The 20,579-nt window shown below is 39.0% G+C and overlaps 1 protein-coding gene across 4 annotated transcripts in view; it reads left to right on the forward strand.

The window, feature by feature from the left end:
- Positions 1 to 2,061: 2,061 nt before the first annotated feature.
- The window catches only part of GGA3 (golgi associated, gamma adaptin ear containing, ARF binding protein 3), a 35,909-nt gene continuing 17,391 nt past the window's right edge, over positions 2,062 to 20,579 (forward strand). For 3 of the 4 annotated variants that reach the window (XM_070937576.1, XM_070937577.1, XM_070937579.1), the window contains exons 1-9: positions 2,062 to 2,101; positions 10,098 to 10,182; positions 11,519 to 11,594; positions 14,434 to 14,532; positions 15,458 to 15,581; positions 16,591 to 16,694; positions 18,234 to 18,314; positions 19,463 to 19,600; positions 19,766 to 19,847. In XM_070937576.1, the coding sequence (XP_070793677.1) occupies positions 2,062 to 2,101; positions 10,098 to 10,182; positions 11,519 to 11,594; positions 14,434 to 14,532; positions 15,458 to 15,581; positions 16,591 to 16,694; positions 18,234 to 18,314; positions 19,463 to 19,600; positions 19,766 to 19,847 (829 nt within the window). Of the gene's footprint in view, positions 2,102 to 10,097; positions 10,183 to 11,518; positions 11,595 to 14,433; positions 14,533 to 15,457; positions 15,582 to 16,590; positions 16,695 to 18,233; positions 18,315 to 19,462; positions 19,601 to 19,765; positions 19,848 to 20,579 lie in introns of those variants that run through there. The other variant, XM_070937578.1, reaches the window with a different exon arrangement.

Raw genomic sequence — 20,579 nt, forward strand, 5'->3', positions numbered from 1 at the left:
GCCAAGCGGCGGGAGTTGTAACCCTCACACCCTCTTTGGAAGGCGCCGTATTGTGGGAGGTTGGGCCACGCTAGGAATAAAGACTCGTCGTTGCTACTTGGCCATAGTTTGCCCTATGGTTGCGGGGAGTTCGCTCTGGAAAAACCATGGAAAGCTATACAGCCTGTGCCAAATGTGTTTTGTAAGCCACCTTTGATCAGTTTTGGATCAACTATGCTGTAGTTGGTATGCAGAGTGTATTTATTACAGAGGGAGGTGAAAACGGTGTGTTTTTGCCCATCACTAAAGGACTCTGGAAAGAGTGCAGAAAAGAACAATGAATAAATAAATGAAAGTGATGACTAAAATTACAAACAGTCCGAGAAAAATCTTGAACGTAGAATGTTCACAAAACTTAGTTCTTATTTTTAGTTGGAGGAGGGAAAAAAAGGAGTACGAAATTTCACTTTCTGCTTAAAATTAAGAATTTGGGGTTATCCAATAAATTGGAAAGGGGATTCAGGAAAAGAAAAGACTTCATTTGATACCCTATAGATTTATGGAATTCATGGCTACAGTACAAGCTGACCCTGCACTAGCTGGAATACGCTGGAAAAAGAAGAATATGGCTACAGTACAAGCTGAAGTGTGTTAATCCCTTAGTTCAGATGGCTAGTACAGAAGAAAACGGGGGAAGGCAGTTAAAGACCATCTCAGAGCTTGTTCAAACTAACTTCTTCTTCCCTTAGCCTATTCGTCCCATAGAAACAATTGATTTTTTAAAAATGATTTTTTTATTGAACAATTATATTTTAATATGAATTGGAAAGATTTGTACCTGGAAAAACAGGCGGTTACAAACAAAAGGACAAGCAAGTATTGGCTGTCATAACTGAATAATAGCTACCAAATTTACAAATAGGATATAGCATTGGCAATCAAAAAAATAATACTAATAAACCTTGTTCTCATAGACATTTGTCTTATTGCTAAATTTCAGTCTCTTTATTTTCTAATCTCATTTTATTGTATTTGCTCTACCATTTCCTTTAATTATATAACTTTTTTAAATAACTGAAGTTTTTTAAAATACTAAAGTGGGATAGAAATTTGTGTCCTGTAAAAATGCTAATAAATGCCAGTGGTGGGAAAGGTAGACAATGGAGTTATGGTCTTAAAAGCCTGAATGCAAAATTCCAGAAGGCATCTGATTAAGAAAATCTTAAGAAAATATTTCATGAGGGTGGATGGGTCCACGCAGGTTCTTCTAAATCCTTATAGAAATGAAGATCTATTAAATCTTTCATTGTCTCAGCAAGAGAGCCAGTGGTACATATTCCTGGGATCTCAATTTTTTGAGTCAGAGTGCACATTTGGAATCTTAAGAATGTATGACTGCAAATTCTTACAACACAGTTGCCATGGTAGGCGTGGCCAATCACAAAGCACCTGTATATCAGCAAACAAACCTCTGGATTACAATTTATTCTATTTTATTTTCCTAGGAATGTCTCTCATATAGAAGGACGGCTTTATGTAAGCTGGGTTGCGATCTTGAAGAAAAATTGTGGCCTTTTAGGATCGTTACGTTATATAGGTGGAATTTTATTAAAAAAATAAATTTTTAAAAGCAGTTTTAAGATAATCTGCTGAATTTGTCCTACAGTAAACAGGACATACAATCTTGATTTTTATTATCAGTTTTGGGGTCTAATTTGCCAAGGGCAGAAAGCAGGGATTTAGGGGAAATTTTTCTGCTTTTTCTTATTAAGTAGAATATTTTTTTTTTCAACCACACCCGACGTACTTGAAAAGGCGACCGCACAAGCGAACCTGAGATGCGGGAATGTCAATGCTAGCAAGAATAAAGACTACCTGGTCACAGAAAATGAAGTAGTGAGCGACGCCCGCCGCCAGAGGGCGCTGCGAAAGGACGAGACGCGGACCTTCTCCCCCCCCACCAACCACCACTGCCTTCTCCCCACCTTCCGAGGGTTAGGCGGTGCCTGGTCGGCTCGGCGCAGCCGTGGCGTAACCTGATCGGAGGGGGCGGGGGGCGGAGTCTCCGAGCCAGCCGGCAACATGGCGGAGGCGGAAGGGGAAAGCTTGGAGTCCTGGCTGAGTGAGTAACCCTTGCCCTCTTTCCTGCCGTTGGGCAAGGGGGGGGGGCGGCGGCCGAGGCGGCTGGAGTCTTGCCTTGCCTGGGAAGGAAGGCGCGTTAGGAATGGGTGGCGGGCGGGTGAAAGGCAGGTGGGGAAGAGTTTGCACCGCTGGAGAGGAAGGCGAATGGGGGGGATCATGACCAGCCCTGGAGGGGAAGTCTGAGCGGGTGGAGGAGGGCGACAGACAGAGCCGGCTGGCTTTGAACCTGATCGGCTGAGCATCGGGGATCCGGGGCTGGAAACGGCGGCGGGACCGGGTTGAAAAGCTGTGGCGGGGCTGTTCTGTTGCCTCGAAGGGTTCATCAAGTGGACAGCCCGGCTCTTGGGATTAAAGGAAGCCCAGGGAGAGCTGGGGGGCGCTGCTGGTGGTTATTTACCTCCGCCCACCTCAAGCTTTGGACCAGTTTGCCTCTTGTAATCCGGCCTTTTGGTTCCTTCTGATCCAAGAGCTTGGTGTGTTGTTCCTTGTAGCTAGAGAAATGCCCTTAATTAAAAATGGAGCAGTTCCTTTTCTCTGGGATAAGGTGTAATTTACTTCTCTGGCAGTATGCAAATCATTATAATATTCCGTGGGTTACAAATTAGATCAGCTGTATAATTTGGGCTAGTGGAGCTTATCCTTTAGGACAGACTCATGCAATCCTCAAATTAGGACTTCAATTGGGACCGGAATTGCCATTGCTAAATGATGCGGTCATAAAGCGATGTGGTCATCATGTGACCGTATCGTTTAGAGACGACATTCCAAGCATTCCTGATTGTTGTGATAACTCCAGTAGTGTAGGTCGTTAAGTGGGAAGTGAAGGGAGTCTGCCTGTGCAGGAGTGCTTGCAGGAGGGTCAGAGAGGCCTTGTGAAAGACTTGTGATCCTTCCTGCCAAGTTTCCCCCATTGAATTTGCTTGTAGAAAAGGCAGCAGGGAAGGTCGCAAATGGCAGTCATGTGACCGCAGGATTTTGCAACCAGTCATAAGTGCAAGCTGGTTGCCAAGCCCTTCAGTTTTGTTCATGTGACTGTGGGGTGCTGCATTGTCTGGAACTTTGAGAACCAGTCATAAGTCCCTTTGTTCAGCACCATCATAACTTCAAATGGTCTCTGAACAAATGGTTGTAAATCAAGAACTACCTGTATTTTTTAATTTGCTTACTTTAGAATATACCTAAATTGCATTTTTTCCCTTCACTTTAATTTGTTATAAAAAGATCCCATTTCCTGAAATATATACAGTACTTTATTTCTACTATCCTCTTATTCATCTCCTCTTTCCATTCACTTATTTGTAAGTTATACATTAGTACTGATTTTGGCCTTGTCGCAATTTCCTAGTGTTGTAATTTCCTATCTAGCTCTTTTCAGAGTCTGTTGTACAGTTTTTAAATGCTACTGGAAATAAATCCTTTTTCCCCCCTTTCTACATTGAACTGCCAGTGCGGTGTTATTTTTTGCCTGTTGCAATAAGACCGGGCATTTCAATTCACAATATACACACTCAGTTAAACAGAAACTCTGAGTTGCATTGGCAATAGTTGAAGGCTCCTGCGGTTTGGCTCCATTAAGAAGTGATTCGTTTTTAAGAGGGGGAAAATAAAATATTCTATGTGCATTTTCTTCTGTTAAATAACTACAATATTTCTTTTGGGCTTTCTATGGGTTTGCATTTTCAAGTTTTCTAAATAAATTCTGTTTTACTGTTCAGCATAGAAGGGGGCACATTGGCTCAGTGGTTAAAGACACTGGGCTTGTCAGCTGGAAAACTGACAGCCTGGGTTCGAAACCTGAGTGCCCCACAACAGGGCGAGCTCCCGTTCCTGCCCCAGCTCCTGCCCACCTAGCACTTCAAAAGCATGCATATGCAAGTAGATTAATAGGTAGCACTTTGGTGGGAAGGTAACTGTGTTCCATGTGCCTCTGATGTATAGCCATGCTGCCACATGACCACGGAAAATGTCTTGGGACAATGCTGATTACCTTGGTCAAGAAACGGAGATGAGCACCACAGAGACAGCTATGATTGGACAGGGAAACCTTTACCTTTACCTGTTCAGCATATATTCAAATTACATCATTCTTCCAGACATTTTAAATTGTATAAATGGCATAAGGATGGGGAACAAATGGATGAGAGGTTTAAGAATCTAAGAAAAGTTTTGGTTAGTCTGACCAAAGCCTGGTCTGGTTCAGCATTCTATTTGTCACAGTAGCGATAGATACGTCTGCAAAGCCAACAAGTAATACCACATGACAGTACCTTTTTCAATTGTTACTCCCAGTGACTGATAGCCTTACTGTTATTAATCTTGTAGATTGTGGCACTTGGTAGACTTTGAAGTGCATTGCCTGCATGTGGTATGTCCTTAGTTTGCTCCAAATGCTTCACATACATTATGTCAAAGTGAAAAAAGATTAATGCTGTTATTCTAGCAGACAGAAGTCTGATGCTAAGAGATAATTGTTTGCCTGTTAGTACTTGAATGGGAGATCAAATCACCAGAGAATAATAAAGCTGTAGGTTAGACAATTCTGGGGAAAAAGCAATTGCAAACTGGTTTTGTATTGTTGCCAAGAAGAAAACCCTGCATGGTTTTGTCCAGGTATTCACCAAATTGGCATTCTTAACTCAAAAACTGCTTTATCATTTTTAAGGCTGCATAGCAAATGCATTGTAAAAATGGGGTTGGAAGGCATGAATTTACATTGTTCAGCATTAGCCAATATTCTTTATCATTCCTTTTATATATTGTGTCATGGGTAACCGGTAGAGTGATTAAGATGGAAGTTCCTTTATTGGGTAGGCTTCAGGAGGCAGATACTGGAACATCAGTATCATTTATTGGACCAGCTCTGGCTTGCTTTGAGTTGACAGAAAATTTACTGTCATTGATTTTGATAGGAAGAAAGAATAAATTTGAGAAAACTCCACTTGATTAAAAAAAAACTTTCTAGTTCCCACACCAGTCCCTCTCTTTCTTCTTAGGATTCTTTTATTTTAATCCCACCTTTATCACAGGTAGTCCTCAGTTTATGAACACAATTGAGCTCAACATTTCTGTTGCTAAGTGAGATATTTGTTAAGTGAGTTTTGCCCCATTTTACGACCTTTCATGCCAAAGTTGTTAAGGAAATCATGGCATGGTTGTTAAGTGAATCTGGCTTCCCCGTGGACTTTGCTTCTCAGAAGGTCACAAAAGCTGTTCATATGATCTTGAGACACTGCAAAAGTTATAAATATGAACCAGTCGCTAAGCATCTGAATTTTGATCACGTGATCATGGGGATGCTGCAATGAAAACGGTTATAAATCACTTTTTTCAGTGCCATTGTAACTTTGTAAGTCTGTTGTAAGTCGAGGGCTACCAAGGCAGCAAATATGCCTTATACTTCTTCCTGTTTATTCCACAACAACAATCCTGTCAGGTGAGTTGGGTTGAGAGAGTGTAACTGGCCCAGTTACCCAGCTGGCTTCCATGCCTAAGGTGGGACTTAAAATAGCAGATTGCAAGTCTTTTTTAGTTCAAGTCAAACATGGAAATAGTGTTAATGCTTCGCATAATCTAAAGTATTATAATGTATATATGTGAACCAATTAGCACAAATAAAGATCACAAATATATTGTTCATATTTTCTTAAGAAAATACTTGATGTCAGAGTCGGGTGGGTTCTACTTACCTTTACTACTGGTTTGCAACGGGTAGTGCAGAAGCTTCCTGATGACATTGGGGTTGGTGAGCGGAGCCTCCCACTGGCTTTACTACCGGTTCTATAGAACTGGTCTGAACTGGGGGCAACCCACCACTGGTCAGAGTCCAACATCTGTATTGGACTCTGACATCAAGTATTAATTGTTCTTTTACTGCTGCTAGTCTGTGTTGCCTACTTTAAATATTTCATTTTTTAACAAAGTGTCCTTTATTTGGATTTCTAATTACTGGCAAATAATTTTGGGTTGTAATTGGAATAGGAATTCACTAGATTAAAAGCGAATGAATGTTTTTCATATTTTCATAACTTCATTTTTGATAACTAAATTATGTTAACTAAAAATGTTTACATAATTTTCTTTGGCATTCCTTATTCCTCACATCTACCTTTTAAACTAGAAAATAATTACTGACTTCAAAGATTAAAGAGAAAAGGAAAGATGTATAAAGATGCCCAGTTTCTCTACCTTACCATAGTTCCTTTTAAATCAATCTTGAATTCTGGTTCACACTTTTTCGGTGTTGGAAACAACACTCCAAAAAAGCTATGGCTATGACAAAAACAGAATGTCTGATTAAAATTCATCACTTATAAAATAATTTACCTCACTTACAAAATTAATACAATCTCCTAACATCAAATATTCTGCCTCTCACCCACAAACCACTGTGACATAAGACACGTGCCCACATTTTCCTCCTCTTTTCCAGCAGAAGCAGCCAAGAAGAAGAAGAAAAAAAGCAGAATGGAAATTGGGTGAACAGTTGCTGCAATGGAAGGCAAGAGAAAGATGGGAGGAGGGGAAACTAAACTGGACGGAGATGGGAAAGGAGAAATCAGTAACTGGACAGGGAAGGAAATAAGAAGAGAGAAGCCATGCTTTAATGTTATGAGAGAGTTATATTCACCAAACACAGTTTTTCTCAAGTTATCTTCAAAGCTGTCCAGTGTTTTCAGCAGAACTGTTTCCTATGTACTGGAGCTTCTCTTTGTATAACTGAACATAATTATTTTGTCCTGACTTCCAATTCAGAAAACATGTAGATGATATTGTTACACATCCTGTTGCTGTGATCACTAAAGCTGTATGGAGAGAGTGTACAGAAACACTATGGTATTTTTAAAACAAAAACGCTTTTGGATTCATTGCATCCATGTTCTAATATTGAAATTTTAAAATAAATAAGCAAATGAAGAGCAAAAAGAGGTAAAAAAAAATTGTGATCCCTTTAAATAATTTTTCTGGCATAGACATGATACCTGCTTGTTTTTTGTGTGCTTCCAGTTAATACTAATTTCATTCACAATTATTCTCTTAAAAGGCCCAGGATTAGGTATATATGCTTTTCTTGAGGCTGTGTTTTTTTTTTTCCTTAACATTTTGTTCTTCATGCTTAAAATTTAATCCCATTAATCTCCAAAGGATCTGTGACTTTTGCTGCCATCACCAAATTGTTTCATGGTGTTTAAATTATTTTTTCTCCTGTATTTCATGATGTATATGAGGCAATATAAATAGGTGGATTTGAAGGAAGATATAGAACAACATAATAATTTTGTTAGTGTTTAAACAAAGACTTGAACTAAATGTAACCATTTAAATCACTTAAAATGGTTTATAATGAGATTCTCTTAATATCACAAAATAACTATGGGCTGTCAAATCCTTGCTTTACCTGCATTAAATATATACTCATAAACCTCTCACTTTGACTGATGGAGATTTTCTAGGACTAGGATTTGAAGTTTTCCTCAGACACTGTCCTTCCACCCACAGCTCCCAAATCCCTCTCTTCTGTTTTCATCTCCCTCTGGAATAAAAGCCCTGCCTTATCATGAATTGACTCAGTTTCTCCTAAATGATCACATTCTGCAGACTTGATAACAGTATGTCTCTGTTCTGTATTCATGGTCTGGTTTTCAGTGCCAATTCTCTTTTGAAACCACAGTTACTTAGAATTGGTTTCTTTTATTACGGGTTTTCTGCATTTGAACATGAAATGTCAATTATGTTTCGAGTTTAGGATTGACTACTGCTCAGTCTTCTTTTTGTAATTTAGGAAGGCACCTTTAAATCACAGGTATCCGCATTATAATTTGCTTGCTCATAATATTAAATATTTCTTGTTTTACCCACAGTAACATAAGGTTTGCGATGACTATAGCTTTTACCTTTTTTTGTACATAATGGACTTCTTATGTCCTGTGAGTTCTCAAAGTTTATAGGGCAAGTTGATATTGTCTAATGGATATCATTCAGTATAGAAAAAAAATCAAATACCAGTAGTAGATAAGGTTTCTGCAGGCCAAGGCTAAACTCTTATGATACAGGGACCTTGGAGTGTTCCAAAAGATCCCTCCTGCCTGGAATCTGTTTAAAAAAACAGAGAGATTTTCTGGATTTTAGCAAATCTCACCAGAGATTGATTACACTTCCTGCCAAAGTCATTGGATATGTTTTATGGGCCTTGCAGCTACATAGCTTCAGATGTTTTCCGAGCCTCTTTTTAAATCCACACATCACAGAGATTTCTTGAGCTTATGTGCCGGGTTGGGTAATGATAAAAAAGATGTTAAGCACATGATTCTGTAGTGGCATGTCTAACGTTTGCCTGTTCATTCAGCCAGGCTCCCATTTAAACAGGCGGCTGATTACCTCGATCCAGGATTTTTCACTTTGTATATTTATTTTTTACAAAATGTTTATCTTGCCCCAATTGATTGACTCAACACCAGTATGACATTCACATAACATAACTAAAAAAAATGGTCAGCCAGTCACCATCAACTTAATTAATTAATTAATTAATTAATTAATTAATTTCAGGTGGAATATCCTGTTTGTATTGGTGTTGCCTCTCCTACTCGCTACACACTAGGAGCCCCTAATTTTTGAAAGTCCATGGTCACGTATACAATTCTGAAGGTGGTGTTTGTATGCATTCTCTCAAAATTGATCCTACCCATGGCAGTTCTATCAAAATCCTGGGCTGTAGCCACCCACAGTTTTATTTTGTAAAAGTGCTTCTGGAGGCTTGATTGGAGTCATTGAAAATTCAGGTTATGCTTGAGGCTAGTGCTTTGCTTTACAACATTCCAGCATTCATCCAACATTCATTTTTTAAAAAAATTAAAATTACTGGGGGGAAAAGAAAATGAGGTAAGGAAGAAAGGCTAGTTTCTCCAGGAAACATTTTAATAGGTGTATTGATGCCTCTCAGATGCCAGCTGTGACAGAACAAAAATCCTGGAAGCACCTGGTGGTGGTGTTTTTTTTCTTCCTCTGTACATATATAACTCTTTTATTTAAAAAAATGATCTCAAACAACTTCCAGCTAGTTTTCTATATCTCAGAGAAAGATGTTTTTGGGAAGTGATTTCTTGCTAATATTTTTTGTAGGCGGATACATGTGTGTGCTGTGGCAAATGCTGTTGAATATTGTATAAAGCACTGAAAGAAAAGCACTTCAAGACACATGGAAGTCAATGTGAAGCACTTCATTTTCAAATATTTGAAGGAGTTATATCCTCTGAAGGGCTTGCATCACTGCCTTGGGTGCTACTCGGGCAGTCTCTTCATGCATGTTGATGCTCAATGGTTTGCTTTGGTGGGAAGAAAATGAAGCAATCAGTTTCACATCCACAGGTGTTTGGAAAATGGGGAACAACTTCTAAATCAGCTGCGTGAGCTGTTTCAGGCAGCTAATTCACTATTTCCCTTTATTTGTTATATTTATGTCCTGCCTTTCCTGTAGAACAGCAGCCCCTCAACCTTTTGAGCACCAGGGATCACTTTTGTGGAGAGGGGTTTTTCCACAGACTGGAGGGGGCATGGTTTCCCATGCTGCCTGCATCCCATGAGTGGGGCTCTGCTTCTTTGCGCGGCCCAGTTTCTGGCCTGTCCCGGCCTGGTGCCAATCCATGGATTGGGGCTTGGGGACCCCTGCTGTAGAAGCTCAACGGGCTATACATAGCATCCCTTTCTAGTTTTTGTGATTGATAGTTTGGACTAAAAGACAGGCACAAGGTTGCCCAGTAAGTTTTCATGATTATTATGGATTTGGAGCTAATATCCCTGGTTCTTAATCACTACGCTATATGAAATGCTTTTGTTTTTCCCAAGGCCTTTCTGAAAGAGAAAGGGAAATAAGTGTATTAGCATATTACTTACCAACCACTTCAAATCAGAAGGAAGTTTTGAGATTATTTTTTTTTTTTAAACCATCATTAACACCTTTGCTTTTTCTTTTTAACCAGACAAAGCCACCAACCCTTTGAATAGACAGGAAGATTGGGAGTATATTATTGGCTTCTGTGATCAGATCAATAAAGAACTTGAAGGGTTCGTATCCAAAACTATCCAGACTGCATCACAAGGTTTTATTGAAGAAGGAATTTTTTGGAAAGCTGCAGGATTTGATCCTTAGTTTAACACAGTTCATATGATATGTAATACTTGGATTTTGATAGTTATTAATAGAGGTAATCATCGACTTACAACCATTAGTTTAGCAATCATTCAAAGCTAGAATGGCACTGAAAAAAGTGACTAATGACCAGTCCTTATACTTAAAGCTGTCGTAGCACACCATGGTCACGTGATCAAAATTTGGGCTCATGGCAATTGGCATGCATTTATGACAGTTGCAGCATTCTGGGGTCTTATGATCACCATTTGTGTCTTTCCCAGCCGGCTTCTGACAAGCAGAGTCAATGGGAGAAGCCAGATTTGCTTAACAACTGATGTGATTTGCTTAACAGCCGTAGCAAAAATGATTGTGAAAACAGGCACAAGTCATCTAATAGTCACTTTGCTTATTCACAATGGAAATTCCAGTCCCAATTGTGGTTGTAAGTCGAGGACCACCTGTACTTTGCACTCTCAAACATGAAAACTGCAGGAAATATTTTTTTATAGGATGTGAGACAAAGCACCACAATTAATATGGCTGGGAGGTTGGTTTTAAATCCAGGGATGTGTGGGATTTAAATGGTTCTAGGGGAAAAGTAGATTTCTGTCGACAAATGTAATAAATGGTAGCAGTTGGAATGACTGGAAAATGTTATCTTTCCAATATTGAGGAAATGAAGGGTGTTAAAACAGCCTTCCCCAGTCCTTAAAGAGTTTGCCTTGGGTTGGTCCAAGATGGCTGCCTTTTCTTTGCACAATACCTGAGAACCCTGCTGAAACAATCAATACAACCCTGGTAGAGAATTTGGAGGCCTTGTTTCGACTGCATCCTTGTCTGTGTCATTTTATAAAACTACATCGGGTTGAGAAGTTGACATACCGATGATCGCTCTGTTGTTTTTGCATCATAAATCTTGGAAATTCTAGCTTTCTCTTTTTCCTCTCTGAAGTGAGATTTAATGTTTATATTTAAAAATAGTACTTTGAAAATGAGATTGCTGCATATTGCAGCGGTAACTATGAAAATGAAACATTTTCTATTGTTCTATATTTCCCAAACCTTAGTGTGAATAAGCAGAAGTATCTGAAATAATCACAGATTATTTCTCCTGTTTAGTCTTAGTACTCTCTCTCTCTCTCTTCTATCTTCTCTCAAATTTGAGATAATTTTTTTTTCAGGGACAAAGAACAATGGTCTCCTATCTTTCTCTGTAGGTGACCAGGTACTTGGGGAATGCTATTTAAATTAGTAACCTATTTATTTCAGTCCACAGATTGCTGTTAGATTGCTAGCTCATAAAATCCAGTCACCACAGGAATGGGAAGCAGTCCAGGCCTTGACAGTAGGTCTTCCTTACCTCTCTTTTGAAATTCTGGATTTGCATGCAGATTAATATCTTCATGAAGTAGAATTATCAGTGGTGCTACAAAGAGTTATTTAGAGTAAGGAAAATTGTCTCATTGAATCATAATACAAGAGCCTGGTGGCGCAGTGGACTAAACTGCTGTTGTTAAAGTAGTACTTATTTATTTTATTTTATTTATTTATTTTTCAATTTATATACCGCCCTTCTCCCTAAGGACTCAGGGCAGTGCACAGCTAGAATTAAGAACATAAACTACAAATATTAAGAACAATTAAAATATATATAGATTTGGCCCAAAAATTTAAAAATCACAAACCAATTAAAACATTTAAAAAAATTAAAAATTTCTTCTTAAGCCAGCCCGGCTTGCTGGAAAAAGTGGGTTTTAAGGGCACGGCGGAAGGCACTGAGGTCTTGGATTCTCCTTATCTCTGGGGGCAACTGATTCCAGAGGGTAGGTGCCCCCACAGAGAAGGCTCTCCCCCTGGGGGTCACCAGCCTACATTGTTTGGCTGATGGCACCCTGAGGAGGCCCTCTCTGTGGGAGCGCATGGGTCGATGGGAGATCGTCGGTAGCAGCAGGTGGTCTTGAAGATAGCTAGGCCCTATGCCATGGAGCGCTTTAAAGGTGATAACCAACACCTTGAAGCGCACCCGGAAGGCCACCGGGAGCCAGTGCAGCTCGCGCACTGCCAGCTGCCTGCTAGCTGCCAGCTGCCTGCAATTACTGCGAGTTCAATTCTCACCACGCTCAAGGTTGACTCAGCTTTCCATCCTTTCGAGGTAGGTAAAATGAGGACCCGGTTTGTGGGGGCAATAAGCTGACTTTGTTTAAAAAAAGAACACCGCTTAGGGGGGGCCGAAAGCCCTACTAAGCAGGTATATACAAAAGTATGAAGGCTATTGCTTAATGCATTGTAAGCCGCCCTGAGTCTCTGGAGAAGAGCGGCATATAAATCGAACCAATAAATACTTAGAGTCTTAGTGTATCTTAGATATTAAAACATTTATTGTTCCATAAGCTTTCTTAGGAGGGACTGGCTTCTTTATGTGTCACAAGATTCTTGGTTGATCTGGCAACCGGCAGGGAATTGACATGCAAGGTTAGGAAAAGTGCTTGAGGCTGATGAAAAAATAACAGTCCCAAAAGGTGAGGGTCCCATGATAGGGACGAGGAACTCTTTGATAAACAGCTGCATCTTGAGAAAACCTATAAATCTGATAGGGAAGCAACCTGACAAATAGGCAACCACCATCCATCAAGGTTTACAGTATGTGGGAATTAGATCAATATGACTTGTTTACCAAAGCAGAGTTATTTTGGCTTAATATATTTGAATCCAGCCATTTTAGTGTGCAGTATTCAGGTGCAAAGTGGAAGAGGTGCTTCAGATCCAGAATGGTCACAACCTCTTTACCTGTCAGGAGCTCTGTAAAAGAAGTTGCTTCTTTTCCTGGTCTGTCACTGTTCACCCAGAAAAATATGTGTTTTAATTTAAGCTACTTATTCTAATACATGTTAAATTTCCCCTCAGATGTTAAGTTTCTTGTGGGAACAGTTTTTGCTTCTCTTACACAAATTTGAAATTCTGTGCTCAGAACTGCTTTCTTTTGCACAGAAAAAATTATTATGCATGCAGAATAAGCTATGCAAGTCTATATATTATTGTGCAGATAGGCATCATGAGTCTCCGGAGAAGGGCGGCATATATCGAACTAATAAATAAATAAGCCTCTTCCGTGGCAAACTTTAGATTATTTTTCTTATTGTATTTCTCTCTAGCTTTTTAACTATGGAACAGAGTTCTCAATACTAGTTTCACTTACGAGGAAATGTATAGGATTAGACTATGTTTGCCTTAACATCTTGCTTACAAAAAGTTTTACTCTTTATGATTTTGAAGTAAAGTATAAGAATATACAATAGTGGTTATGTCTAAACTTGACTTAGTTGGCATTAGCTAGGAAAGGATAGCCTGAGCAACTATCTGTTAAGTCTTGTGGTCTGATACGAATTCAGTCTTCTTTCTTAAATAAACAACCTGGAAGGTCAGAAGTAACTTCTTCCAGATGTAAAACATGTGTTTTCCTGAGATATAATGAATTAAAATGGTTTAATAATGTCTAATTGGTATCTTCATTTCATATTGCTGAATTGTGTGACTTATGGGCTATGTTCCATAACATACTTAGCTAGGCCAGTGAAAATGGATCACTGTTTCTATAAAAAGTAGTCTTCTGACCCAGTAAATTAACTCTGAATGGGTTACATACTCTATTCTTTGGAGTTACATTATTTCCACCTAGTTATCTAATATTACTCCATCCATATTATTAACTCTTTTAGTGTCCACAACTGAGACAGTCATAGAGGATCGTCATAAAAAAGGGATTTCTCTGGGCATTTCAATTCTTACAAATCCATGCACAGTTCTTATGACCATATCAAAATGTCATTTCACACTGCCTTCTCTGCAAGCTGCTGCTTGGAGAAAAAAAATCAATGTTAGATTTAGAAGAGGTGGGAAAAGCTATTGATGTATTTAAAGCTCTTAGTTAGGGGAACATATTTCCATGTGCACTGTCTTTGGCCCTCTTCACAAGGAGGTCCCCAACAGATTATCCCTGAAGGGATGGGATTCTTAGAAGAAAACATTATCCACTTTTGTCTTACATGAAACCCTGATGGTATAAATACCATTAAGTGATTTCATAGGCAACCTGTGACTTTTTGGAGACAAGTTGGAGGACTTCTTTTAGGTAGACCCATCCTGATTTGTGATACTTATCTCATGTCTGTTTGCTTGACTTTCAGGTGCTGGAAGCTTGTATGAAGAACTGTGGACGCAGATTTCATAGTGAAGTAGGGAAGTTTCGTTTTTTAAATGAGCTAATAAAAGTTGTATCTCCCAAGGTTGGTATTAGTTCTGTTTTCATTTGTATTTGTAGGTGGATTGTTCATATCCCCAAACACAGTTTTTTTCAGGCACATCCTTCAAAGATGCATCAGGCTGTAAATAATTGAATTGCACCTACACTTTAAAAGTGCTTCTTCCTATTTGAGCTGTTTTTAGTATATAATGCACAACTTGGTAGGTAGAAGAATAATGCAGAGATAGGAATCATTCAAGGAGGATATGTGCAATTCAGATAATTAAATAATTTTATACTGCAGTTTTATGTGTTTTAACTTAAGAGTTCCATGTTTTTGGAACTGGGATTGAGTTCCATTGGATTTAGTGATGCTTACTTTTGACACTGGCACATGGTGGCTCAGAGGCTAAGAAGCTGAGCTTGTCAATCAAAAGGTCGGCAGTTCAGCGGTTCGAATGCCCACCTAGCTGTTCAAAAGCACATAAAAATGCAAGTAGAAAAAATAGGGACCACCTTTGGTGGGAAGGTAACAGCGTTCCGTGCACCTTTGGTGTTTAGTCATGCCAGCCACATGACCACGGAGACGTCTTTGGACAGTGCTGGCTCTTCGGCTTTGAAACGGAGATGAGCACCGCCCTCTAGAGTCAGGAATGACTAGCACATATGTGCGAGGGGAACCTTTACCTTTACTTTTGATACTCACGTGCGCGCACACATACACACACTCTTACTGTTCTCAGTTCACATAAGTTATTCTTGGAAATTTGTTTTGGCCAAGTAGTTGCCAAAACAAATATCAAGTTTCTTGATGTACAGTTTCTTAAGCTACTGCATCTGAAACCAGCAAAACAAAAAAATCATTTATAATGTAGTTGATCTTAGATAAATCTTATGGTTCAAAAATGAATATTTCATTTAAGGGCAGAAAAACTGAAATCTTTTTACCTTCTTGGGCATTCTTGCAGTACTTGGGAGACAGAGTGTCAGAAAAGGTCAAAACCAAAATAATTGAGCTGCTGTACAGCTGGACAGTTGCTTTGCCAGATGAGTCCAAAATCAAAGATGCCTACTACATGTTGAAAAGACAAGGTAGATAATTGCTTCCTGTGCTGCCTTTTTTTCTCCTTTGTAGCTTGATATAATTTTGTAATAGTGTAATAACAGGAGTATACAGTTATACATTATATAGTTAGGAACCTTATCTACATGTTATAAAATAGTACAGAAAATCATCTTTTCACAAAATGCTATGGAGTTCTCAGTGCTGTCATGATGGAGTTCTGGATAGTGTTAACAGCTGATCCACACATTGAATACTAATTACATTTTTGCCATTTAGATGTAAAGCTTCTTTGGAGTTTTAGATCAGATGATATACAAAATAACCAAGTTAAATGAAACATGCTTATCTAATTCAACCTTCCCCAAATTACTACTCTTTGGATATGAAGATTTACAGCCCTTATCATCCCTTAATAATATTACCTTGAGCATTGTGGGTCAGATGATGAAAGTTCTAGTTGTAGCAACCAGATACCATGAGGTTAATGAAGGATGGCCTGTATCAGATTTCCCCAACCTGAGCATCTTCCAGTCCGTAGATATCAACTTTCAAAATCCCCTTAGCCAAGCATGGTCTGCCAGGCTAGAAAGCAAGAAGCCGTGAGTTCAAGTCCCGCCTTAGTCATAAGAGCCAGGTGGGTGACTTTGGGCTAATCACTCTCTCTCAGCCCAATCCACCACACAGAGTTGTAGTTGTGGGGAAAATAGGAGGAAGAAGATGTGTTGGTATGTTCACCACCTTGGGTTGTTTGTAAAAATAAAGTGGGAAATCAGTCAATTCTGAGGTTTGCAGTTCACACATCTGGCAGGAAGCTAGTTTAGGGAAAACTGATCTGAACAAAGAGAAAAAGTATAATAAGCAGAAATGTTGCATGATGATGAGTTGCAAAGATTCAAATGCAGTAGTCCCTCTGAAGGTGATCTGGCTACTATTATTCAAAAGCAGGAGGTTAGTTGGAGGTGGAAAGAGAGAAGCAGACTCAAGCCTTTCGGAGACCTTGGTATAACATTCCTGTTGTTTTCTGTTTGCCTTCAGGCATTGTCTTGTCTGATCCTGTTATTCCTGTGGAGAAAACCCTTATTCCCTCTCCGCCACCTCGTCCCAAAAACCCCGTGTTTGATGATGAAGAGAAATCCAAGGTAAACTTGAAGCCTCAGCTATAATAATGTGCAACAGGCAAGTTCCATTGGGTTGCTTTTCATAGGATAGAGCAGTGTTTTTCAACCTTAGCCATTTAATGGCTGGCTGGGCTTTTCTGGAAATTGAAGTCCACACATTTTCAAATGTCAAAGGTTGAGAAACACTGAGATAGAAAATGTAAAACTGGGATTTAGTAGCTTTCCTGCTCCCTCTCTATCTGCAGTTTTAAAAATATTCAAGAGTGAATGTTTCTTATTTCCCATGAATGTTGTAGCACAACAACTCTGATTTTTGGAAGCAATTGCAGATACTTCTGGGTGTACTACAGAATGTCATGCTTCTTGTTCTTGCTTGTTCCGAGTATAGGAATATTAAGAGTTGCATTTTTAAGTGTAAAGAAAATCCACTCAGGTGAAGTGTTCACAAATTCTGACCTGTTTTATAAATCTTACTTTTGTTCTGAACAAGGTAGTACGGTTCTCCCTAGTTGTGGATAATTTCTCTATTTCTTTGTGGGTGTAGAAAATGTTTCACTTTGGTCATCCTCTGAATTTAGGGCTGAATTGAACAGCTTAGGTTGTTTGGCATCATAGTCATTCACATCTTACAGTTATATACTATGAATATGATTTATTTTTCTTCTAAGGAAGAAAAATGTGGAAGTGGCTGAGTCGAGTCATTAAAAGGTCATCCACACATCTTATTCTACTCTACTCTATTTATTTGATACATTAGCAATATACTGCTTCATAGTGCCTTACAGCACTCTCTGAGTGGTTGACAGTGTCAGTATATTGCCCCCAACAATCTGGGTCCTCATTTTACGAACCTCATTTTACCAAAGGATGGAAGGTTGAGTCAACCTTGAGCTGGTCAGAATAAAACTCCTGGAGTGAACAGTGAGTTAGCCTGCAGTACTGCATTCTAACCACTGGGCTTTCTTGTTTTTTAGTTTTTCTTGTTTCTTTTTTTTCTTGGTTTTTATTAAAGATAATTCCAAAGTTGAATACAATCAGACAGCCCAATAAAAATATGTGGAATTCAAAACTTAAGACTCATTGAAAGTTACAAGCATCCTTCTCCTGTTAGCAAAATCTTGCTTCATTTACTTATTATGATTCCAGGCCTCTAGACCTAATGTTCTCCAGAAATTATGGCAATCCAGAAGTGGCTTTCTCAATTCCAGGGCTGACTCTGAAGACTTGGTTGTTGTTAATGAGCAAATAAAATTTTTATTATTATTATTATTATTAATATTATTATTATTATTATTATTATTAATAATAATAATAATAATAATAATAATAATAATAATAATAATAATACATTCCAACAAGCTCAGTGGGTTTTGCTGTTGTGTTTATAGGCCATATTTCACCTTAAACAGTATTCCAGAAGGTTGAGATCAGAATGCCAAAAGTCAGAATTTGATGCTTCAAATATGCATCAGGTATAAGATTTTTAGGGTTCCTTTAATGAATTTTGCAATAGGAAAAATGAGCCAGTGATTTTATTTACTTATCTTTTCCTTTTTGCAGCTTTTAGCTAAACTGTTGAAAAGCAAAAACCCAGATGATTTACAAGAAGCAAACAAGCTTATTAAATCTATGGTGAAAGAGGTGAGACTGAGCACTTAATAATACTGTAGAGGTGATGATTGCTTGGAATTTGTTTGATAGATTCACGTATTTTAGAATCTTTTTAACCCAGGCCATTAGTTACCAGAAAATTAAATGTGATGACCCTCTAGTAAGTAGATTTTTGTTTTCCTTATCACCAAATTCTTATCTCTGTGTGAAATTATATCAGGAGGATGTGTAACAAATAAGACAAGCTAGTCAATGATTTGTAGCTCCACTCAGCCTCCCAACTCTTAAATTAGAGAGTTAATAGGTTCTATTATCTTTGGTTCACTGGCTCACTTGTTTACTAATGTCTGTATCATATGACAGAGAGCCAGTTTGGTGTAGTGATTAAGGTGCCAGGCTAGGAGACTGCGAGTTCTAGTTCTGCACAAAGCCAGCTGGGTGACCACAAGCCAGTCACTCTCAGCTCCAGGAAGGACTCAAATTACTTCCGAAAATCTTGTTAAGGAAACTGATATCTAATCTAGGTAGTCCCAGGAATCATCAGTGGCAACCCCGCCCCCACCATCAGGTGACAAGATAGATGTGCTTCCATCAGTTGAATGAATGATTTATGCCATTATTTCATAACTTGGTAACCTGCAGATATGTTGGACTACAACACTCATTCCCAGCCAGCATGGAATTTTCCTTGCCAAAATATCCCCTCCCCCGCTTTTCCTTGTTATGACACTCTCTCTCTTTTCCTTGTTATGACACTCTCTCTTGATTAATGTCATGTAGTTTCTTGCTTTTTTCCTTTAGTTCCCCCCCCTGCATATTGTGTAGTATAGTATTTATCCTTTCCTTCTCAAATCTCTTAGCTCTATGACAAAATTCTTACCTTAAATAACTAAAAGTGATCTAGACAGATCAGTCCAAACTAAAATTTTCTGCTGTTTTATATCCTGCTATCAACAGAATGATTCTTATTTTTTGTGTTAAGATTTGTCTGTTTACATAAAATATTCCTAAAAGCTCTTTTTAGAATCATGTCAAAGAGCGGGACTTTGTAGCCAGAATTCTAGAAATAGTCATGGGAAATATGTGATCTCTTGAGCTCTTCAATCAGCCTGCCCTGAATTATAAGGTGAAATGAAAAGAATAAGCTTAATTTTAGCTCTTTTGTTTCAAAACTGAAGGATGAGGCACGAATACAGAAAGTAACAAAGCGCATGCATACTTTGGAGGAGGTGAACAACAATGTGAAATTGTTGAATGAGATGTTGATCCACTATAGCAAAGAAGACTCTTCCGAGGCCGATAAAGAGCTCATGAAGGTTGGTATGAATCTTTTCCTTATACAGTAGCTAGGTCGTGTGAGAGAGCAGCTCAGCGTCCAGCTCAGATGATCACACTTTACTCACTCCATGGGTAGATGTGAATATCTTTTTTTGGTGCGTGTGGCTTAATCACCTCTTTTCTCTTGTCCTTTCTGCACACAGGAGCTCTATGACAGATGTGAAACCAAGAGACGGACATTATTCAAGCTGGCCAGTGAAACAGAAGATAACGACAGCAGTTTGGGTAACTGGGACTGTTTCTTTGCAGGGAAAGAAATGACTGTGTTTTCTCCCAGTAACTGGAAAACCAAAACATCCCCAGGCCACTGGAAAACTCCTTCATTTTAAACATCTCTGGAGTTTTACAAGAGATTAACATTTTGGAAGGGTCCTTACATTAAAAAGCAGGAAACCTGTAGCTGCACTTTCTCTTTATACTTCCTCTAATGTAGTGAAATTGCAATGGTAGAAGGAATAATCTTAAGGAAGAGCCACAACTGAAACAGTGGTAAAAAAAAACAAACCCTGAGTTGAAGCAGAAGCATAATTTAAGTAAGCATCTCAGACAGGACTCTTCCTAGTTCTCACCAAGGACCAAGTGGGGAGGGGCATTCGGACCTGCAAGATCTGTTATTGTAACCCAGGGGTGTCAAACTCGCATCGTCACGTCATCACATGATGCATTGCGATTGTCAATTCGCGAAGCTTCCCTAATCTGCTCCCGAGTTGCCATAGGCAGGGGGCTTTTATTAGGGCATCAGTTGGAACTCTGAAAGCGACTTTTTTCCCCTTTGCTAAACCAGCGGTAGGCATGGCCAGTGCGTGATGCATCCAGCCCGTGGGCCATGAGTTTAACACCCGTGTTGTAACTTTATAAAAAACAGAAAGTTAGCCTTCATAACTTTGGTTTCCTTACCTGGTCAGCATTGAAGGGATGACAGAATTATAGAATTAAAAGTCGTGAAATGGTGGATAC

This window comes from Pituophis catenifer, unplaced genomic scaffold (assembly GCF_029215685.1).
Source record: "Pituophis catenifer annectens isolate HBS135680 unplaced genomic scaffold, rPitCat1.0.hap2 SCAF_2, whole genome shotgun sequence".
NCBI classification, from domain to species: domain Eukaryota; kingdom Metazoa; phylum Chordata; class Lepidosauria; order Squamata; family Colubridae; genus Pituophis; species Pituophis catenifer.